Consider the following 20,804-nt stretch of genomic DNA (forward strand, 5'->3'; position numbering starts at 1 on the left):
AGTACCGTTCTTGAAGTGATAGAAGGGTAGTGCTATTAATTCATTCAGCAGTCCGGACTATACACTGTAGTCTACGGAGGTCCGTTTTGTCAGCTAAGCCGAACCAGATGGGGATTGAAGTGCAGAGGGTGGATTGGATGACAATTGTACAATTGTACAAGCAGCTCCTGTGGCAAGTTAAACTTCCTCAGCTGACGAAAGAAGTACAGTCTCTGCTGGGCTTTTTTCACAATAGAGTTTATGTGAATGTCCCACTTCAGGTCCTTAGAGATGGTGGTGCCCTGGAACCTGAATGACTCTACTGCAGCCACAGTTCATGATGGTGAGTGGGGGGAGTGCAGGGGGGTTTCTCCTAAAGTCCACTTTCATCTCCACTGTTTTGACCATGTTCAGCTCCAGGTTGTTGTATCCGCACCATAACGCCAGCCGCTCCACCTCCTGTCTGTATGCAGACTCGTCACCGTTCCGGATGAAGACGATAACAGTAGTGTCATATGGAAACTTAGGGAGCTTGGTGGAGGGGTCTTTTGCGGTGCAGTCGTTGGTATGCAGGGAGAAGAGCAGTGGTGAGAGAGCACATCCCTGGGGGGCACCAGTGCTGATGGTGCGGCTGTTGGATGTGATTTTACCCATTCCGATAGCTGTTGTCTATCTGTCAGAAGGCTGGTGATCCACTGACAGTCAGAGCTAGGAACAGAGAGCTGATTATAATGTGGAAAATACCTGTCAGCAATGCATCTTTTTTTAAGACTTTATTTTTGTATTGAAAATTTTGCTATTGGGCAACACCGCAGTGGATAGTGCAGTGGATAGTGCTGTTGCCACACAGCAAGAAGGTCACTCGTTCAAGCCCCAGCTGGGTGAGTTGGCATTTCTGTGTGGAGTTTGCATGTTCTCCCCGTGTTGGCTTGGGTGAATTTAGTGATTTTACGGCCATAAGTAATTCCAGCCAAGGGGACCAAAAGTTCTAAAATGCATATTTTTTTATTTAATTTAAAAAAATATTTTATTATTTTGCTATTTTTTTTTTATATCATTCGATCTCGTTTTCTACATTTTATCTTTATGCAAAAACATGTAAAGCACCTTGTAAAACTTTTAAAATTATTTGTTTTCTTAAGTTGAATTCACAACCAAACATAATAAATGACCTATTTTGTTTTTAAAGCTAAATCTTTACTGATTTTACTGCTAGACTGGTCCATAATTGAAGATTGGGGACACGTCTGCGCAGAGGTAATAATTACGTTCAAATTCAAACTTTTAGACCCTCACTAAACAAAATGTGACAGAAAACGATGTTATAATTTATAGAATCATTTATACTTCTAGGTATTTATTTGGGGGCCCTCAGATTTCCTGGGGCCCTAAGTGGCTGCTTTCCTTGCTTATTGGTTAAATCTGCCCCTGCACATGGGTTTCCTCCAGGTGCTCCAGTTTCCTCCACAGTCCAAAGACATGCGCTATAGGTGAATTGAATAAGTTAAATTGGCCATAGTGTATGTATGTGAATGAGTGTGTATGGGTGTTTCCCAGTACTGGGTTGCAGCTGAAAGCTCCACTGCGTAAAACACATGCTGAATAAGTTGGCGGTTCATTCCTTTGTGGCGACCCTTGATGAATAAAGGGACTAAGCTGAAAATTAATGAATGAATTTTGCTGTTGTCAACAAAGATTTCCTGTAAGTCATTCTTGGCTAAAAAAAAAAATCTTGTTAAGCAGGTAGGAGGTATTTAAACATTGCAAGACAATGATATGAACGCTGTAAAATGTATTGAGAAAGTAAAAGCTCGATTTGCAAATATTTTTGAGTGATTGTGAACAGAGCCAGGGTAATGTATTTTTTTCAGTGATCGTATATTCAATGTATTAGGCTTTTGCTTAATAATACAATTCATAAATGATAATAAATTCACAAATTGCATTTGGTTTATTGGTATATTTTGCCTATAACCAAAAAATAGGCTTGTTTGAAAAAAAAAACATTTTTTTTCTTTTATACCAAATATCATTACAATATAAAGATCATATTTCATTTATTTATTTACTTGAACATTTACTGTAAATATAACAAAATATATCATCTTGGGTCACCACAGCAGAATGAACCACCAGCTTATCCAGCATATTTTACGCAGCGGATGCCCTTTCAGCTGTAACCCATCACTGGGAAACATCAATGCAATTTCATTCGCACACATTCACTATGGACAATTTAGCTTATCTAATTCATCTATACCAAATGTGTTCGGACTTTTTGGGGAAAACAGAGCACTAGGAGGAAGCCCACACAGACATGGGGAGAAAATTGTCCTATCCTAACAAAGTACATTAATGGAAAGCTTAATTATTCAGCTTTAAAGCATTTTAAAATTCCTGCTTATCCCCCCAAATTCACTCAACTGCTGAAGAAAATACTTAAATGTACATGATTAATATGCTTGAATTAAACGTATTGAATTTTTTGTTAATTCCTTTGTGTACTTTTTTTATGTATAACTCTGTATTCCCGTTTAAATGAATAAATAAATAAATAAATAAATAAAAAAGAATAATAAACACCCGAATTCATCTACCAAAATGGGGGCATGTTTAAAAGTCGAGGAGGATCATTTGTGCTGGACACGCCCATGTTTCCTCGGCACAGTAGATTTGGGAGGGGTCTGAGTACCTAAGGCGCCATTGAATTGTTTTGCCGGTGGACAGACGCAGAATCACCGCGGCTGTGTGCAACTCACAGAAGCGAAGCGGCCGTCGGCTCCCCTGCATTGCTATATTCAAACAACCGAGTCTCTCTGTTTTTATTAGACCATCTACGCTAAATCGACAAGATGAGTGAAATCAACGTGAAAAAGCTTAAGGTGAACGAGCTGAAGGACGAGCTAAAGAAGCGGCAGCTCTCTGACAAGGGGTTGAAGGCCGAGCTCATGGAGCGTCTGCAGGCCGCGCTCGACGCAGAGGCCCAGGCCCAAGAGGAAGAAACGACCGCGCCAGGGACTACAGAAGGAAACGATGCCGATGGAAACGGCGTTGCAGCCGAACAAGAAGGTACGGGTGAAGAAGAGCCGGAGGGGGAAAACATGGAGGCCGAGGAGCAGAATGGGGAAGGAGATGAAGCCGCCAGTCAGGACGACGAAATGGGAGAGGAGGAGGAGGAGGAGGACGACGACGCCGGGGAGGAAATAGACAAAGCCTTAGACGATGAAGATGATGAAGAAGACGATATCATTGACAAAATCGACGTTGAAGACGGTGAGCTTTAATCTCATCCATTAGAGGGTGAGTTTTTTGGTGTAAAAAGCGGTTTTCTGGACGCGGGAGGATCGAATTCACGTGCGCATTGAAGCCGGTGAGATCATCGTTTAGCATAGGTGGCTAATGGCTAACCGGGAGCTATTGTGTATGTAGCCGACGTGCTAATCCTTTGGATTTGAGTTTAGTTTCTGTACTAGCTCTGAGCTTTTTTTAAAGATTGAGTTTACGGTTTTGAGTTTTATTTTTTATTTATTTGTTTGTTTTCAGTGTAACGTTATGCTAGTTAAGCTAAGCTAGTCGAAACGCCCGCGCTAGCTAGCCTTTTGTCTTTTGGTTTGTTGGTTATCGTGCATATTTTGTTCTGAATGACTATATATTTGCGCTATAATCTGCAAAATAACAGTTTTTTGTTATATATTTTTATTTTGGTCGGTTTGGCTAATTTAGGCAACGGTGAAATGTCTCGCGAGAGAATAGCCTCGCTGCATGCTCGAGGCGCGCTGTTCTCGCGTGGACGCGGACGTTGTTGTGCAGAAACCTTATGGTAGATAATGCAGAATTGATGGGATTAGAGCGGAAAATGAGTGATAAGGTTGGAGTCGTATTTTTCAAATTTATTTGATCATATATTAGATGGAGCGTCCAAAGAAAAGGCCATTGTTTAGTTTCTGTTCAGAATTCAAGATGGCGCCGTCTGCTTCCGTTCGAGGTCAGTTCAGGATAATAAATTGATGCTGTTCGCCTAATGATGCTCATTCAAGATGTGAGCATTTATTGTATAGCCAGCTGCAGAAGCCTACATATAAAACACATATTGTAACATAATATTCACTTGTGAATGCATTACATTGTTGCAAAGAAAAGCACTTGATACACAATTGTTTGCACCACCCATATTATTTTTGTCTGATCTGCTTAACACAGTCAGATCAATGTTGCAGTTTAAATCCTGAATGCCATAATGATATAACCAAGCAAATTATTCTGTCTGATCAGAGGTGGTCGGCTCATCTTCTAACTGGTGGAGTCCGAGCACTCCTGTTGTGTGGGCCACCCTTAAAACCCAGGGTCCAACACGTCCGGGCATTTCATTACTGTTTGTTTTATTTTCAAAGGGGATGCGGACAAAGACAGCAGTGCTGATCAGAAGAATAAGAAGGGTGTTAAGAGACGCCGAGAGGATCATGGAAGGGGCTACTTTGAATTTATTGAAGAAAGCAAATACAGCCGGTAAGGATGAGAGTAAAGGCCTTCATTATCCCACGAAGTGCCAATTTTAATATATTTCTGTGTATTGGCTTTAAGTGCCAATGCTTTATCTTGAAAAGAAATGCAACCCTCATCTACCTCTTAAATAAATACCATATTTGTTGGGGGTCATTCTTGAGTAAAATGAAACGCCTTACCTTCAGTGAGATCATGGAACCACAACAGTCCTCAGATGCAGAAACGATAAATATTGTTACACATACACTCTCTTCTCAGGCTCACTGTGTGCGCGTGTGGCAGTTCAGGCAGTGAATAAAGCAATCATGATAGTACGGGATACGGCTTTTCTGTCAGTGGCAGTGACGTAGAGCTTATCGCACAGTGTCATGACGTAATGGGGCGGTTAATAATGGTAATAAAGCAAATTGTAATTTTCAGTTGCTTGTAGTAATTGTGCCTTTTTCTTTTTCCTTCGTTTTCTTAGTAAGATCTTAATTCTGAAAGGTTGATTGTTATATTTTACGATTTTATATGTAATGTAATTTGGGTAAAGAACTGTTAACTCTTCCTTTTAAAGTTTTTCACGTGTGATCGGCAGGTAAGTACAGCATCTGCAGATTCTACACATTGTGATAAGACAAAGGAAATCTATTTAATTCTTTTAATGCATGTTTTTTGTGTGTGTGGTGCTCAGATTCAGACTGAATACATTAACTATCTTTTCTTTTGTATTTCTCATCTATAGTGGACCATTGTTTGTGGCTAGAAATATTTTACTGTTAAAAAATTCCAAATGGAAGGTCGCAATCATGAAAATCTTTATGGCTGTTTGACTTTTTGGGCCTTTACTGTATGATTTATTGTTTTTAACAAAGAAGTTGTTTCATTAACTGACCCAGTCACTAATGACATCCATTAGTTTGTTGGGGGATCTCATAGGTTGGTTCATAGGGCCCTGGAGGACATTGTAATGGTTTCATCCCCCATACATTATGAAATGTAAAATTGAATGGCTCCTGTCAATACAGGGCCTCAGGTAAAATCTGTAGCCATTTAAACTCCTTCAGTTTGGAATTACAAATTCTTCAGAAATCTCTCCAGTAATCGTAGTACATGTTAAAGTCTGTCTTGTTTATTTTGGTAACTGCTAAAAAACTTTTTAAGGTGTCCCTAAAGGCCCTAATATTCTCGTTGCAATTGTATTATATATATATATATATATATATATATATATATATATATATATATATATATATATATATATATATATATATATTTTTTTTTTTTTTTTTTAATGTTTCAAATACTTGAGCCATAGTATAATTTTAACATGTTGTTTCTGCCAAGACTGTAAAGTGTTCAAACTAGAGTTGCACTGAAATGAAAATTCGGCATGCCAAAATCTAAAACCATAAAGGTTTTATATATATATATATATATATATATATATATATATATATATATATATATATATATATATATATATATATATATATAAAAAATACTTTTGTAAGACTTTGTAATTTTAAATTATACAGATTTACAATTCAACATTATAACCATATTTTATCTACCGTGATATTGCATTGACTTTTCTGGTGAGCATGTGCACTTCATGCTTGGATATGAGTACAGTTAGTGTCCCCATAAAGCTAGTTTAAGGTGTACTCTGCTGAAATGAATAGGTTTCTTAATGCAGCACTTTCTGCATCCAGTGTAAAAGCCAATTCAATCTAGGCAGTCATTTTAACTGGAGGAAAAGTGTAACCAGGGTTCTGAAAACTGCTAGGTAGTGTGATGCAGTCTTTTTTTAATAGGCAGTTTTCTCTTTCGGCTAAAACTGAAAATGACGTTATCCATTGATTTTTGTTTTTGGCAGTCAAGTTCCGTACGTCCCTGATTTAAAGATCATATGATCATCAGATGATAAATATAAAAATGTGCAATTTCTCTGTAATTGGGCTTTGCATTTTACCTTTTTTAACAGACAAGCATTCAATATTAGTGATGTATACATATTAGCTTGATTTGTCCTTTCCAAAAAAAGATGTGGATGTAGATAAATAACCTTAGACCTTTTCATATTGTAATTTGATGAAGAAAGGTCACAATCCTCTCCACATAGGAAACATATGACGTTCACTTTCAGTTTTCTTTCAGGCTTCTTCTCGAGGTACACTGGTAAGCAATGATGGTAAATTTTGCATTAAAACAAAATGAATTCATCAATGTAAGGTAAACTAAATTGACTGATGCTGCTCTGGCTGTGATGGAGGACCTCACCTCGACGTGGGAAGCATGCCATTCCATCACTCCCCAATTTTTCTGATTCACTCATTGCATTAATGGCATTTTGCCTCTCTTTCAGGACCAAGTCTCCTCAGCCGCCTTTGGAGGAAGTGGATGAAGAGTTTGATGACACCCTGGTCTGCTTGGATCCATGTGGGTGTTTTTTTTTTTTTTTATATGTGAAATGTTCTGACCAGGAGTATTAAATTGCAAAGTTAGACTAACAAATTTGTTTATTGGTTCTAGACAATTGTGACCTTCACTTCAAAGTGTCCCGGAACCGTTACAGTGCCTCCTCTCTTACCATGGAGAGTTTTGCTCACCTTTGGGCAGGTGGCCGTGCATCTTATGGTGTAAACAAGGGCAAAGTCTGCTTTGAAATGAAGGTGAGGCCTACAGCTTTTGAATTAGGACTTCATAGGAGTGTAAGAAACTCATATTATGGTATTATAAGATCACAATAAAAGCTGCTGTTTATTTGGTGAAGATAGACAAGTGTTCTTTTTATTTTAATGTTTCTGCCATCTCTTGTAGAAAAAAATCTAGTTTTGTTTTAAAGCAGAAAGTTTGCATGTTGTTCCTCGCTTTTTCTTGAGTTGCAGTCCCACAGTTTTTTTTTTTTTTTTTTTGCTTTTTTTTTTGCCATTTTAGTGACATTATTTTTATATATGCCGTGGTTGACATTTGAAGTGGATCAACTTTTATTCTACTTGGACTACTCGGTTGTTTTAAAACCAAAATGTTTGTTGAATTATAGCTTTTATTTTAAGCGAAAAAAGCTTTACTAGTTTCGGATTGAAGCTTTCCACTGTTAATTATCCCTATGCAGCTCAAAACATTGATTCACAGAAATTGAGCTATTTAAAAATGCTTACACAATTATAAACCACTGCAGCTTACTCTTGAAGAAGCACTGCATATATTGTTCTGCATTAACAATTTGCAGTGAACCAATGACATGTTGCCGTATTAGTTTCATTTTGTGTTGCCCTGCTTTCTTCATATTGATAGACAAGTTGTAGATTTTGGATTTCTATATGTTGCTTTTTATTTGCAGGTCACTGAGAAAACCCCAATCAAGCATTTAAACAGCAAAATCATGGACTTCCATGATGTCCATATTGGCTGGTCTCTGGCTAATGGGTGTCTGTCACTAGGTAAGTTGAGCTAATTACTATTAACGTGCCTATAAGACCATAGTGTATGATTGCACAAGCCATTTCATTTATATTTTTACTGCTGTTTTAGGTGAGGAGGAGTTTTCTTACTCCTATTCTGACAAAGGGAAGAAGGCTTCAAACTGTGTGACTGAAGACTACGGGGAGGGCTTTGATGAAAATGATGTCATCGGCTGCTTCATTGTAAGCCATTCGCATCTCTCTTCAATAACAGTTCACATGTACTCTTCAGTGTTTGGACTCTCAGCAGTGAATCTTAAACCACACTGAACTTAAACTCTGAAAACTAAACTAACACTTTCAATTCACTATACTCTCCTATCTGAAGCTGCTTTGACACAATCTACATTGTAAAAGCGCTATACAAACAAAGATGAATTTAATTTAATTTTTACTTCACATTTATTCTTATGTGCCTTTTTTTAAATCTAGAATTTCGAGGCTGATGAAGTGGAGATTTCCTTTTCTAAAAATGGCAATGACCTTGGTGTGGCTTTCAAGGTCAATAAGGAGTCGTTGGCTGACAGAGCCCTGTTCCCCCATGTTCTTTGTCACAACTGTACTGTTGAGTTCAATTTTGGTCAGAACGAGACTCCGTTCTTCCCTAAGTTGGAGGACTTCACCTTCATGCAGCAGATTCCTCTGGAAGAGCGTATCAGAGGACCCAAAGGACCTGTGGCCAAGAAAGACTGCGAGGTACTTGTACATTTCCATTTAAACAATATTTTTTTTTAAATCTAGTATGGTTTTATTAATCAAATAACATAAGGTTGCGATGGACTTACAAGTCTTATGATAAGTGTTCTTAATGTATGTGGATAAATTATTGCATTCAGTAAATGTAATCACTGTGTTACTCTCAAGGTGATTGTCATGGTCGGCCTTCCTGGATCTGGAAAAACTACCTGGGTAGTTAAACATGTTGAAGAAAACCCTGGGAAGTACAACATCCTCAGCACCAACACTGTCTTGGAGAAATTGATGGTGACTATTTTTAGTTGGGTATTATTTATTGGCCTTTTCATTCTTTTATCTTTTGTCGTCTAATCTCTTTTTCTTCTCTCTTTCCCCTAGATTAACAGCGTAAAGAGGCAAAATAAAGACATAACAAAACTCATGGCCATTTCCCAGCGTGTTCCTTTTTACCTGGGCAAGTTGATTGAAATTGCTGCCCGCAAAAAAAGACACTATATTTTGGACCAGACGAACGTCTCTTCAGCAGCCCAAAGAAGGAAGATGTGTCTGTTTGCTGGTTTCCAGCGCAAAGCCGTGGTGGTCTTTCCCACAGATGAGAACTTAAAGGAGAGAGCGCAGAAGAAGGCAGAAGCGGATGGTAAAGATATACCCGAGCACGCCCTACTCAAAATGAAAGGTGAGACATGGTGTCATTTTTCTGTTGCGTCGTAAAACCAGCATGTTCTTAATGAATTCAAAACCCTGACAGCCAAAATATGAATATCAGGATAAAGAAAAATTGTTGTTCTCTGCACAGCTCTCTACACACTTCCAGAACAAGGGGACTGCTTTTCAGAGGTCACCTATGTTGAGCTGCAGAAGGACGAGGCCTCCAAGCTTTTGGAGAAGTACAAGGAAGAGAGTAAGAATGCTTTGCCTCCAGAGAAGAAGCCCAACCAGGGACCCCCAACTCCCAAACGGGGATCCCGCCGAGGAAGAGGGCAAAAGAACCAGTTCAACAGGAGTGGTGGTGGTGGTGGTGGTGGTGGTCAAGGCAACCGTGGAGGCAGGGGTGGATTCCAGCCCCGAGGAAACTACAGAGCGTGTAAGTAGAGTTGTCTTCAGTCTGTCTTTGTAACATCTGTTTATGTATTTATTGTTGAAATTTGTTGAGGAATAAGGAAATGATTTGCCCTTTCCCATTTTGTTTTTGTATATTTAAATGGCTTTATGTATTTTGCATTCGCAGGGTCTTTAATTTTAAAAGCAAAATTTTATCGGGCCAACATCCAATCTCCAACAATCCATCTTAATAAAATCAGAGAAAAAACTAAACAATTACACAGTTTCTCATCATCATAATACAGAAATGTATCCCTTTACGTTATTTTCCATTCATACAAAAACTATATACTAAATGGGAGTAGACATATTTATAAATGAACATGAAACTTGGGGGTTTTTAACAGAAATGTATTAGGTTGAATACAAGTTATATTCATTCAATTTGGATCAAAAGCCAACAAATGTATAATTTTAATTTATTTTTTTATGTAATTGCCTCCACCATAAACATACCTTTAACAGTGTTAAATTTGTCATTTTAAAAAAAAGGTTATAATAAAGAAATATTGTGTTGAAGATGTGTATACAGCTAGAGTTGTCTTGTTTTCACAGAGTATGTCGCTAAGAACTATTTAAAAAAAAATTGTGGCAAGCAAAAGAAATAAACCCTTCATAATGGTCTTAAAGGGGTCTTGAATTTGACTTTAAAAAACCTGCAGAGACCCCTTTTAAAGCATTGAGCCAATGCACTTGCATATGAGCAATTCCAGCGTTATAGATGTGACATTTACAGTAAGATCCCATAACATAAATTCACAGAGGATGTATATCTTAACGTATTGAAACATGTTTATATTTTCCAAAATTACTAAGTGCAGAGTTATGGATCAGAAAAATATCTATCTGTAAAAAAATGTTTTACATGAAAATAAACGTGTTATGGATGTGACATTGTTAGCGAGTGTATAACATACTTTCATACTTTAATTTCTCTGTTATGAGTGTGATGGGTGTGCGACTTTAATAAATCAAATATAATTGTTTGAAAACATTAAGACATTATGCATGTTTACAGTACTGTAAAATACAAGCCTACTCAAACATGAAAAGGGTTTTGCTATTGTTGAAAACATTACTTTTTCAGATAGATTCCCCCCCCCTGAAATTCCCCATTGGAATTGATCTCTTTTCTTCTTTCAGTGCTTGCACCACCTCGTGTGAGCGGATTTGATCGTCGCCCACGGGGTTACATTCTGCCACCTCCACCACCACCACCAGTCTACCGAGGTTATCCTAGCAGAGACGGTTACAACAGAGGAGGGTCTGGTGGAATGCAGAGTAGAGGAATGTCTCCACGCGGTGGACAAATGAGGGGCAACATGGCCAGCAGAGGTGGTGGAATGAGCCGTGGAGGACATGCCAACAGAGGAGGAAACATGCACCGCGGAGGTGGACAAGGTGGTCCCAACCACAGAGGACACTACCAGCAGGTCAGTACCTAGTATACAGTGGTCCTCCTTCTACATGCTGTAAACTTGTAGACACTTGTGTTCGTATTCAGTGTTAAGATGCATATCAGTTTTGTAGAAACGTATTTGGTCTTACCAACAGCACTCAGCGAACTTAACACTATATTACTTGAATATAAACTTATAATACATACATATTGACCTTATTAATTTCTGTCCCCATGTCTAGTTGCGCATGTAAAATATGTACAGTATCATTTCAGCATCAATATCGCATTTGCAATAGGCCTGTGACAGTTTAATGATTTGAAAAGTCCTACTAAATTGTACTATTTATAACTTTAATGATGATTGATTTTATTTAATTTATTCTTTATCTCATTGAATTTGTCCACTTACAACCGATAAAGTACTGTTTGTTTTAATTGCATCGTATGCTATAGATTGTCTATTTGATTTTATGTGATGCACTTCTACTGCAGTCATTCCAAATCTAAAATTATTACTCCAACTAAAATATTCAAGTCATCTGTTGAAATTGTATTCGTATCGCAATGTAAATCACAGAATAACAAAATATTGCAATGTTAATTTTTTTTATATTGTGCCACCCTAGCATGTACCCTGAAATCCTGTAAAGCAAATAATGCGTATTAAAATAATGCATGTGGCGTATGCCAGATTAGAAATGCTTTTCTTTAATAAATGTATTTTCACCACTGTGAATACAGCAAAACATTTTTAAAGGCACTCTTAAGTGTTACTCACTGTGCTTTAAAGCACCCACAATAACTATATCCTACATGTTCATTACCATGATGTACTGAAAATTTACACATGTCTATATCTTGCTGACCTCAAACATTAAATCAGTAATGTACACGATCGACACTTGAGTTTGACTTGAGAATAATGTTGAATATTTGCATCTTTGTAGAAATTCCACGGCAGAGGAGGCCACCAGCAGAATCGTGGAGGATATGGCAACAAGAACGGCTCTTTTGCCCAAGCCTTCAACCAGAGCTGGCAACAAGGGGTGAGTACAGCTCTTCATTCAGCTAACACCACTGGCTGAGTAAACTACTAATAACCAGTTTATTAATAGTTTGAACACTTAAAAATGCTGGGTTTCACTTAATCGATTTGCCTTATAGGAATTGATTTAACCTGTTAGTTTTTACAAGTTTAACTGAATTTGAACAAAGCAAAAAATGAAGAATTGTGTTTTAGCTTATTTTAAATAAGTTTTTTGAACCAAGGTTTTTTATTATTTTTTATTTTATTTTATGTAGTTGGGTTTTGGGTAGGATTAGGGAAGCTAAATATGAATTTACTTTATAACTTCTAATGAACAGTTAATATCTTAATAATAGGCAGGTAATAAGCCAGTAGGTAATGGCATAATTATGACCTAAACTAAAATAAATTCTGCATTCATTTCCAAAAGGAAATCCAAAAATATGATTTGTAAGATTGACTGTGATTTGCAATGTTTTCCTCAAAATCAGATTGTTGTATAATTTGACTGTTGAATCTCTGTTTGACCTTTTAGTTCTGGAACCAGAAGCCATGGAATCAACAGTACCATCCAGGATATTATTGAATGCACATTTGTATTAAAGACTCGTGGCCTGTGGTGTGCAGCCACTGAAAAAAAAAAAAAAAAAACCATCCACTTTTATGGTCCTTGTTTAAAATAATTTTTTAAAAAAGATAGTCCATTTTTAAATATGAGAAGCAAGTGGCAAACAAACATTCCGCCTCTGAAGTAAACAGTCTACGTTCAACGGATGTGTGATGGCTTCACGCTCAGATTTTTTCGTAGAAAGGTTTTCCTTCCCCTTTTATTTTCTATCACAGCTTTGATTGATATTGTTCTATCACTGCATTTCTCTTGTGCGAGTGATGCTTTGAATTTCAGGGTTGTGCATTTTTATTCTGTAAAATGTCATTTTTTTACACAATGTAAATTATTATTTTATTATTTGTCAAGATTTTTTTGTGCAAGACTTGTGTTCTAGTGTGAAAGAATCCATATATAGTCTTTTTGAGGCTTTTGTCATTAATCATTAATGCAGCAACTTCATGTTTAGTGCAGGAGTGAAAATATTGTTCTCGATTTTTACTTTTTACTGTTTGTTTAAGCCCAGACTGTAACGGTTACTTCATAGGTTTGCAATAAATGACGTGCTTGCTTTTCTATGACCTTTCATTATGGCTTTTGACTGATACCTTGAACATTTGATTTCAAACAGCCTTTGAATGTCAATTGGTTTATTCTCAGACTGTCCTTTTTTTAATGGTCTTTCTGTCTTAAATTTAAAATGGTTTTAGTTGATGTGTGGCTATTTTCTTAATGCATTGCTTTTTTCACAAGTAATTTTATGCCTTTTTAAATCTTAAGTACGATGAAACGTGTGTATTCATTAAGCATTTGATTGTGCTTACTGCATTACATAAGTCAACTCATATCCAGTAACTTCATAAAAATTGTGCACTAAGCTCATCAGCTCATTTTGTGGCGATACATTATAAAATATCCTTGCAAAACCTTTATCCCAAGCTAATCGTGTTATTTTTATCTGTAACCACTATATTGATCTGTTTAATAATGCAACTAATCTATTTCCAGGGCACATAATATGCATTAGACTATATTTAGACTCGTTTGTTCCTGGATCCTTTTTCTTTTGCATTGATTTGTCAAATAGGGATTGAATATTGATAAATCATCATCTAATAGCCACCACATAAACAAGTTTTGTGAAATGCTTCAATGTTACATGGAGTTAAGGTTATCATATCAAAATTTCTGGATTAAATCATTTAAGGGATTTTAATTATAACCTGCATTTTGATACTCGTTATTCTGGCCACAATAATATCACATCTACATCCGTCCTGCTTTTCATGAAGACTAGCCCTTGATGTTTTGAATTGATATATTTCTTATCGAGTGCCAAATGGCCAAAGAAAAAGGGCAGCTATTTTTAACTTAAAATTGGTGTAATTTATCCTGATGTAATAAGTTTAAGTGGAATATTTCGTTTGACTATAGCAGTAATTTATTTTGGGGAATGTTTTCTTCTCTAATACTTTTGAATTAAATATTGACCCTGTCCTTAAATAAAACAAGTGATTTTTTTTCTAACTGAATGGCATGGCATGAGAGATTTTGTGATGATAGTGTTTTACTACAGAGACCTTGCTTGTGCAAAATGTGCTATTTTGAGGATGGACGTTTCTTTTCTAAATTGTACTAAAATGTGGCATTGTGTTATCGGGAGACTGCAGTCGGTATGTATTTTGGGGTCGAGTTCGTTTTTCAACGAGATGAATGTTAAATTGTTACATAATGTAAGGAAATGTGTCATTAAATGATGTAATACACCTCTGAGGTGAATTTGTTTTATTTTTATTATCTGCCTCCCTTAATTTCTATTAGAGTTAGTACTGTGATAAAGGCCCGTTCAAGATACATTAAGAAATCGTTTTATGAATGGTTGTAGTAACGATAAACTGATTAAAGTTATTGCTATTCCTGATAACGAACAATGAAAACATTAATGGCTAATAGATACATCCTGCTTTAAATGGTTGTTTCAGTCTGATGTTTTCAGTGTATTTTAAGGACGAATATTAGCGAGTGCGCATCAAAACAGAGACAACATTAGCGTTAAGAAAATAAAAATTTGATAACGTCCCACGCTTGCAGTTTGACACTCCCGCCTAAATAATTGACGATGCTTTTCACGTCACCTCCACGTTTCAAAGCATTTCATGGGGCCTATAAAGAGGATATACTTGTAAGAAAGCGTTTCACTCAATTTTATCAATTGCTTTACTCTTCAAATTAGATTTTTATTGGCGTCAATGTTTGAATGAAGAATTTGAACATTCTGAGAGTGTACAAAGTAGTATTTATAGCGTAGTAAGGAATATTCAGAATTTCGAGATTTTTTTTGTAACTTTGACATTGTAAATTCTGCTTTAGAAACATGAATGAAACTTAAAGGGGAAATAACGACCCAGTTTTACAGCTTGATTAACGACCAGCGGTGTCGCTGGTGACTGCGTTTGAAACTATTGCTTACACTTCCGGTTTGTTAAACGTTCTTACAAAACTACCACATTTTAGATGATGGAAGACAATTGGAGTAATGTTTAACACATAATATAGCTGCATACTCTTTTTGGGGTTAGCCTATTCTTGGTCTACTGAAAGTAGCCTAAGTTCTTTAATTGTATGTCATCCAATCATTAATGTTTTCAAAGAAGAATGTGTATTTTTCAAAACAAAGAGCACCACACAGTGAATTACCTGCAACGCCTGGATTCTGGAACTCACTCAAGTTACTTAGAAGTAAGTATTTATGTCTATAAACACGTCAGTTCATCGAAGTTAGTGTGTGATTGTTCAATCAGTCAGTACACAGAAATCTAATATAAGGCAATATATGCATATAAATGACAAAGTTCGTATTTGGATTTTACATGTATAAAATGTAAAATATAACAAACAATACAGCTTACTTTTTTTTCCAAACATTGGATTTAAACATATGTATTGTATATGCTCCAATATATAACTATGCAGTTGTAGTCAGAATTATATTCGCCCTCTTGTTCATTTTAATTCTTTCATATTTTTTCCCCAATTTCTGTTTAACGAAGAGATTTTTTTCCCCAAATCCCAACACATTTTTAAACAAAGTACTTTTAATACTGCATTCTAAAAAATAATTTATTTTATTAGTTTTGATGCGCACTTGCTATTATTCATCCTTAAAACAGACTGAAAACATCAGACTGAAACTAACATCTAAAAAACGTTATGGGACTGAACAAAATATTTTACTAGATATTTTCAAGTATTATTCAGTTTAACGTGCAATTTAAAGACTTAACTAGTGGTTATAGACAAGTCATTGTATAACAGTGGTTTGTTCTGTAGACTATCGATAAAAAAACTATTGCGTAAGGGGGATAATAATATTGACCTTAAAATGTTTTTTTAAATATATAAACTGCTTTTATTTTTGCCGAAATAAAACAAATAAGACATTCTCCAGAAGAGTAAGTAGAGGAAATACTGTGAAAATGCCCTTAATCCATTAAATATCACTTGAGAAATATTTGAAAAAGAATAAATGTTGCACAGAAATGATAATAATTTTGCCTTCAACTATGTGTTTATATATATAAATTTCATTCTCATTTCATTATTATTGAGTTATTTCATTTTAAAGACTATTAAAAGAGTGTATTCTTTGCCATAAACTTAAAATTACTAAACCTACACACAACCTACACCTACCCGGTTGCAGATGGCTACACTTCTTATTTCATATATCTGTTTTAAAAGTACATTTGATCATTGTGATATATACTCTCCGGCCACTTTATTGAGTACACCTTACTAGCACTGGGTTCGACCCCCATTTGCCTTCAGAACTGCCTTAATCCTTTGTGGCATAGATTCAAGGTACTGGAAATATTCCTCAGAGATTTTGGTCCATATTGACGATAGCAGCATGCAGTTGCTGCAGATTTGTCGGCTGCACATCCATGATGCATATCTACCATTCCACCACATCCCAAAAGTGCTCTATTGGATTGAGTTCCGGTGATTGTGGAAGCCATTTGAGGACAGTAAACTCACTGTCATGGTCATGAAACCAGTCTGAGATGATTCTTGCTTAATGACATTGTGCATATTCTACTGGAAGTAGCCATCAGAAGATGGGTGCTCTATCATAAAGGGATCGACATGGCCAGCAACAATACTCAGGTATGCTGTGGCATTGACACAATGCTCAATTGGTACTAATGGGCTCAAAGTGTGCCAAGAAAATATCCACCACACACCATTACAACACCAGACTGAACTATTGATACATAGCACAATGGATCCTTCCTTTTTATATTGCTGACACCAAACTCTGACCCTACCAATCCGAAATCGAGACTCATCAAACTAGGCAACATTTTCCAATCTTCTGTTGTCCAATTTTGGTGAGCCCATGCAAAATATAACCTCAGTTTCCTGTTTTTGACAGGAGTGGCACCTGGTGTGGTCTTCTGCCGCTGTACTGTCAATCAACAGTTTTGTCTTGAATGAATTTTGTTTTTGCGGGGAAAGACTATTGCACAGAGAACTAAAATTCATCTGGAGCAATCCCTTGAAAGAACATACGAAGGCAACTTGTTCAAAAGAATAAAAAAGGGACTATGAATCATGTGTCTATTATGTGGAGGTTATTTAGGTCATGTTTAATACATTAATTCTGACTTGAGAAATGTCCCAAAGTAACTGAACCACTAATACACCTTTTTATGGGTCATTTTGGGATTGGTTATTGTCGTTTTTGGTGGTGAGCTTGCTAACTTTAAAATGGCTGATAAAGTATATGGCTAAAGCATTAGAATAATACTTTACAGGAAAGACTAAACAGAGGGAAGAACTCTGTTCTAAAAGATCTAAAATCTAAAAGATTAGACGCATCTACAAAAAACAGAAATGTATGATTATATTCATTCATTCATTTTCTTGTCGGCTTAGTTCCTTTGTTAATCCGGGGTCGCCACAGCGGAATGAACCGCCAACTTATCCAGCAAGTTTTTACGCAGCGGATGCCCTTCTAGCTGCAACCCATCTCTGGGAAATGCATGATTATAATTTACTAATTTTGCATGTGAAAACAACCTTGGAATTTGTATCAGAACAATTTGCAGATGTTTATAGGTATATTTAAATAAAGGTTATTGACAGTTAACACCTTTTAGACTTTACAAATTGTTCTGTTTAATAAGTGATTATTTATATGTTTACCTCTGCTCTGCATGTGGCCATCTGCAAACATTACAATATGCAAATTTGGTTGACAAGGGGGGAAAACAAATTCACTAAATGAGCAAAGTTTCAATGAAAAATAGTTTAATTTATATTCAGTCAGTCTCACATATACAACAAACCCGTGCTATATGCTCAAAATAAAACATCTACAAATCAATGGCATCATATACAAATGCAAAAATAAACGCATATCAGATTAGCTCTATTTACAAGTCTATACAAAGTGCTCGAGGTATCTAGTAAGGGTTAAATTGACAACACCCATTCTAAATCTTATAACTTTAGGTAGTATAGTGCGTCATGAAGATAGCTGGTCGATACAAACAGGCTATTTATACAACTGAAATATTGTCCATTGCGCATCCACATTTTTCCACAATCATGTTTGGGAATTCAGCCACTTCTATTTCTGTGTAATCTCCCTTTTTTACTAGATACATCATCGGTAGTGGCGCGCTCTCGACGACCGCGCATTTCCTCTCTCCGTAGCCGTAGTTGCGCTTTGGCTGCCGGCAGCCGCCTTTACACCTGAACGCCTGGTAACCGGACGGCTCGATGATCCAGTACTGTGTCCAAGTCAGAGCTCGGAAATTGATGAAGTACTGTTCCCTGCAGCACATTTCACGGTCTTTGTTGTTTTCACAGTCTCCACTAGACCTGCAAAGTGAAGGAAATGTATTTTAACACACTGATAAATATAGGATACACTGTGAAAACGCAGGGTTCCACACAATTTATTCATGTTGTCCCAACACAAATCGATTACATGTAACTAATTTAGGTGGATTAAAACAATTAAGTTGTTAAAAAATAAATAAATAAACCCTCAAGAATTGTGCTGTTTAAGCTCATTTCAAATATGTCTAAATAGTTTAAACAAGCAGCAAAAATCTTTCTTTATTGAAGTCATCTGTTATATTTATGTATATTCATTAAATATAATTTATTATAGACTATAATTACTTATTAATTATAGTAATTTACATGATAAAATAATCAGTGGTATCTATCAGTTTTGTAAAGGTAGTAGGTTAAATGTTTTTTTAAGAACAACACCACCAGTTTTGACAGATAGGGTACTTTACATACAAATTCTTGAGTATTTTGTTTTACAAAAAAAAAAAAGCTTTTAATTTAATCTGCCAAGGTAATTTAATAAAGCAGCCTAATTTAGTTTTATCTACATGATGAAATAACTCATATTAAAACAAGAATTATGGGTACAAACAGGCATTTAAAAGCAGAAACTAATAATAATAATAATAAGCACAAAACATAATAACACTTTATCAAATTAAATTCAAAACGAAAAATAATAATAACGAATTTAAGCAATTGGTAAAAACGACTGAAACAATTTCTGAATGGCATGCTTACCCAAACTCCTCTAGGTTGAGTGTGTAAAGCACCAGCTCTGGTTTTCCCAGAGTGTTGTCGTCTGGGTCTTGAGTTGTGAAGTGGACACACTTGGCCATCTCTGCCGCGTAACTGCCGGGTCTCTCGCCCTCGATCCACACCTCAAGGTGCATGGGCATCTCCATTCGGCTCCTAGACCAATATTGCACCGCCTGGGTGACATCAAAGCTCTTCCAGCCGGTTTCGTGAATGGGAATCAACCTGAGGAAGTAATGGTCGTGACAATTAGCACGCATGTCCCTTAACGCCAATCAGCCAAGGAATTAACATAATGAAAGGATGGTCTGTGGCCGTCTCTGCTTACCTGGAATCCACTAGTGAAGTTCGGTTTGACCCGTCTTTCTGAGGTTCCACCCAGTAGATGCTCACTCGTGCGTTGTTGACCGGTCTGTGGCCCTTTCTCTCCGGTATGGAGCGCTTGTGTGGGGCCTTCTTGTAGAGCTTCAGTTCTGCCATGGTCACTTCACTGTTCTCGGGGATTCTTGATGTCATTTCAAAGACCACACGCTGACGTGTCGTGTCAGAATATACGAATTCACCAGATATGTCTGAAAAGATTGAAGACATTTATGTTAAAATGACATTTTTAATTAAAAAAAGCATTAGCCTATATGTTAACTTGCACAACACACTGAACTATAAAAATACAGTAATTGTAAATATAGATTAGGTATATAATTCTATATCTAAATTATAAATGTATAATAATTTGACTGGTTAAAAAATGTTATTAGTTTCATTTCAGTTATCTTACCTGCATTTCCAGGAATTCCCCTCAGGATGCCGGCCAAACTGGGAAGCGAGCGGCGTTTTCTTGAGTGGTGAAGTTTCAGCATGGAGATATATTTGTTCTTTACGTGCGTTGGGATCACAAGGTTCTCCAGATCCCTCTTGTGAATTTGCGGAATTTCATTAAGTCCCAGTTTCTTCAGCAGAGCGTCTTTCATGTCTTCGTGGGTGAAACCCCTAGCCATCGCGAAAAGTGCTGCGCAAAGGAGGCACGCGGCGCGGACTGAAGTCATCTTTTCAAGGTGCAGGAGAAGCTGTCACTGCTGTGCTGATGCTGTGCTAGGGCTCTAATGACTCTTTGACAGGGGCCCGGGCCTCCCGGCCTTATATGCAGACTGACCCCCAAGCTGTTCGCGCTTTGACAAAGGGGAGGGGACCGACATCAGAGGGAAGGTGATACATGAAAGCCACGATTCATCCGAGAAATTAAAGCAAAATGCCCAACTTTGAACTACAACAACAGTCAATATGATCCTTTTTTTTAAATTGAGATAAAATTGAAACAATATTTACAACTAATAATAATTTGTAATTCATATAGGCCTATAAACATATTTTATAGATTATTTCTAAAATGTGAAAAGATAAATAGATAGATAGATA

General features: G+C 36.6%; 2 protein-coding genes and 1 long non-coding RNA gene across 5 annotated transcripts in view; 2 read left to right on the forward strand and 1 right to left on the reverse strand.

Moving 5' to 3' along the window:
* The window catches only part of LOC137488670 (uncharacterized), a 45,105-nt gene extending 43,935 nt beyond the window's left edge, over window positions 1–1,170 (forward strand). Inside the window, exons 10-11 of one of the 2 annotated variants that reach the window (XR_015518682.1) lie at window positions 261–322; window positions 453–1,170. This is a non-coding gene — a long non-coding RNA (uncharacterized LOC137488670). The remainder of the gene's footprint in view (window positions 1–260; window positions 323–452) is intronic. The other variant, XR_015518683.1, reaches the window with a different exon arrangement.
* Window positions 1,171–2,678: 1,508 nt separating this feature from the next.
* On the forward strand, window positions 2,679–14,558 carry hnrnpub (heterogeneous nuclear ribonucleoprotein Ub). 2 transcript variants are annotated; one of them, NM_001033595.3, is given in 13 exon segments: window positions 2,679–3,252; window positions 4,371–4,485; window positions 6,833–6,906; window positions 7,000–7,139; window positions 7,811–7,910; window positions 8,002–8,114; window positions 8,364–8,627; window positions 8,796–8,915; window positions 9,006–9,303; window positions 9,424–9,711; window positions 10,872–11,161; window positions 12,078–12,176; window positions 12,693–14,558. In NM_001033595.3, coding segments are annotated over 13 exon segments (2,373 nt in total). In that variant the 5' UTR covers window positions 2,679–2,831; the 3' UTR covers window positions 12,744–14,558.
* A 3,502-nt stretch (window positions 14,559–18,060) lies between these two features.
* On the reverse strand, window positions 18,061–20,460 carry lft1 (lefty1). Its single transcript, NM_130960.1, is given in 4 exon segments — window positions 18,061–18,653; window positions 19,374–19,613; window positions 19,717–19,960; window positions 20,167–20,460. Coding segments are annotated over 4 exon segments (1,077 nt in total). The 5' UTR covers window positions 20,435–20,460; the 3' UTR covers window positions 18,061–18,328.
* Window positions 20,461–20,804: the final 344 nt, after the last annotated feature.

Source organism: Danio rerio, chromosome 20, assembly GCF_052040795.2.
Source record: "Danio rerio strain M-AB ecotype USA chromosome 20, GRCz13ab, whole genome shotgun sequence".
Lineage (NCBI taxonomy): Eukaryota > Metazoa > Chordata > Actinopteri > Cypriniformes > Danionidae > Danio > Danio rerio.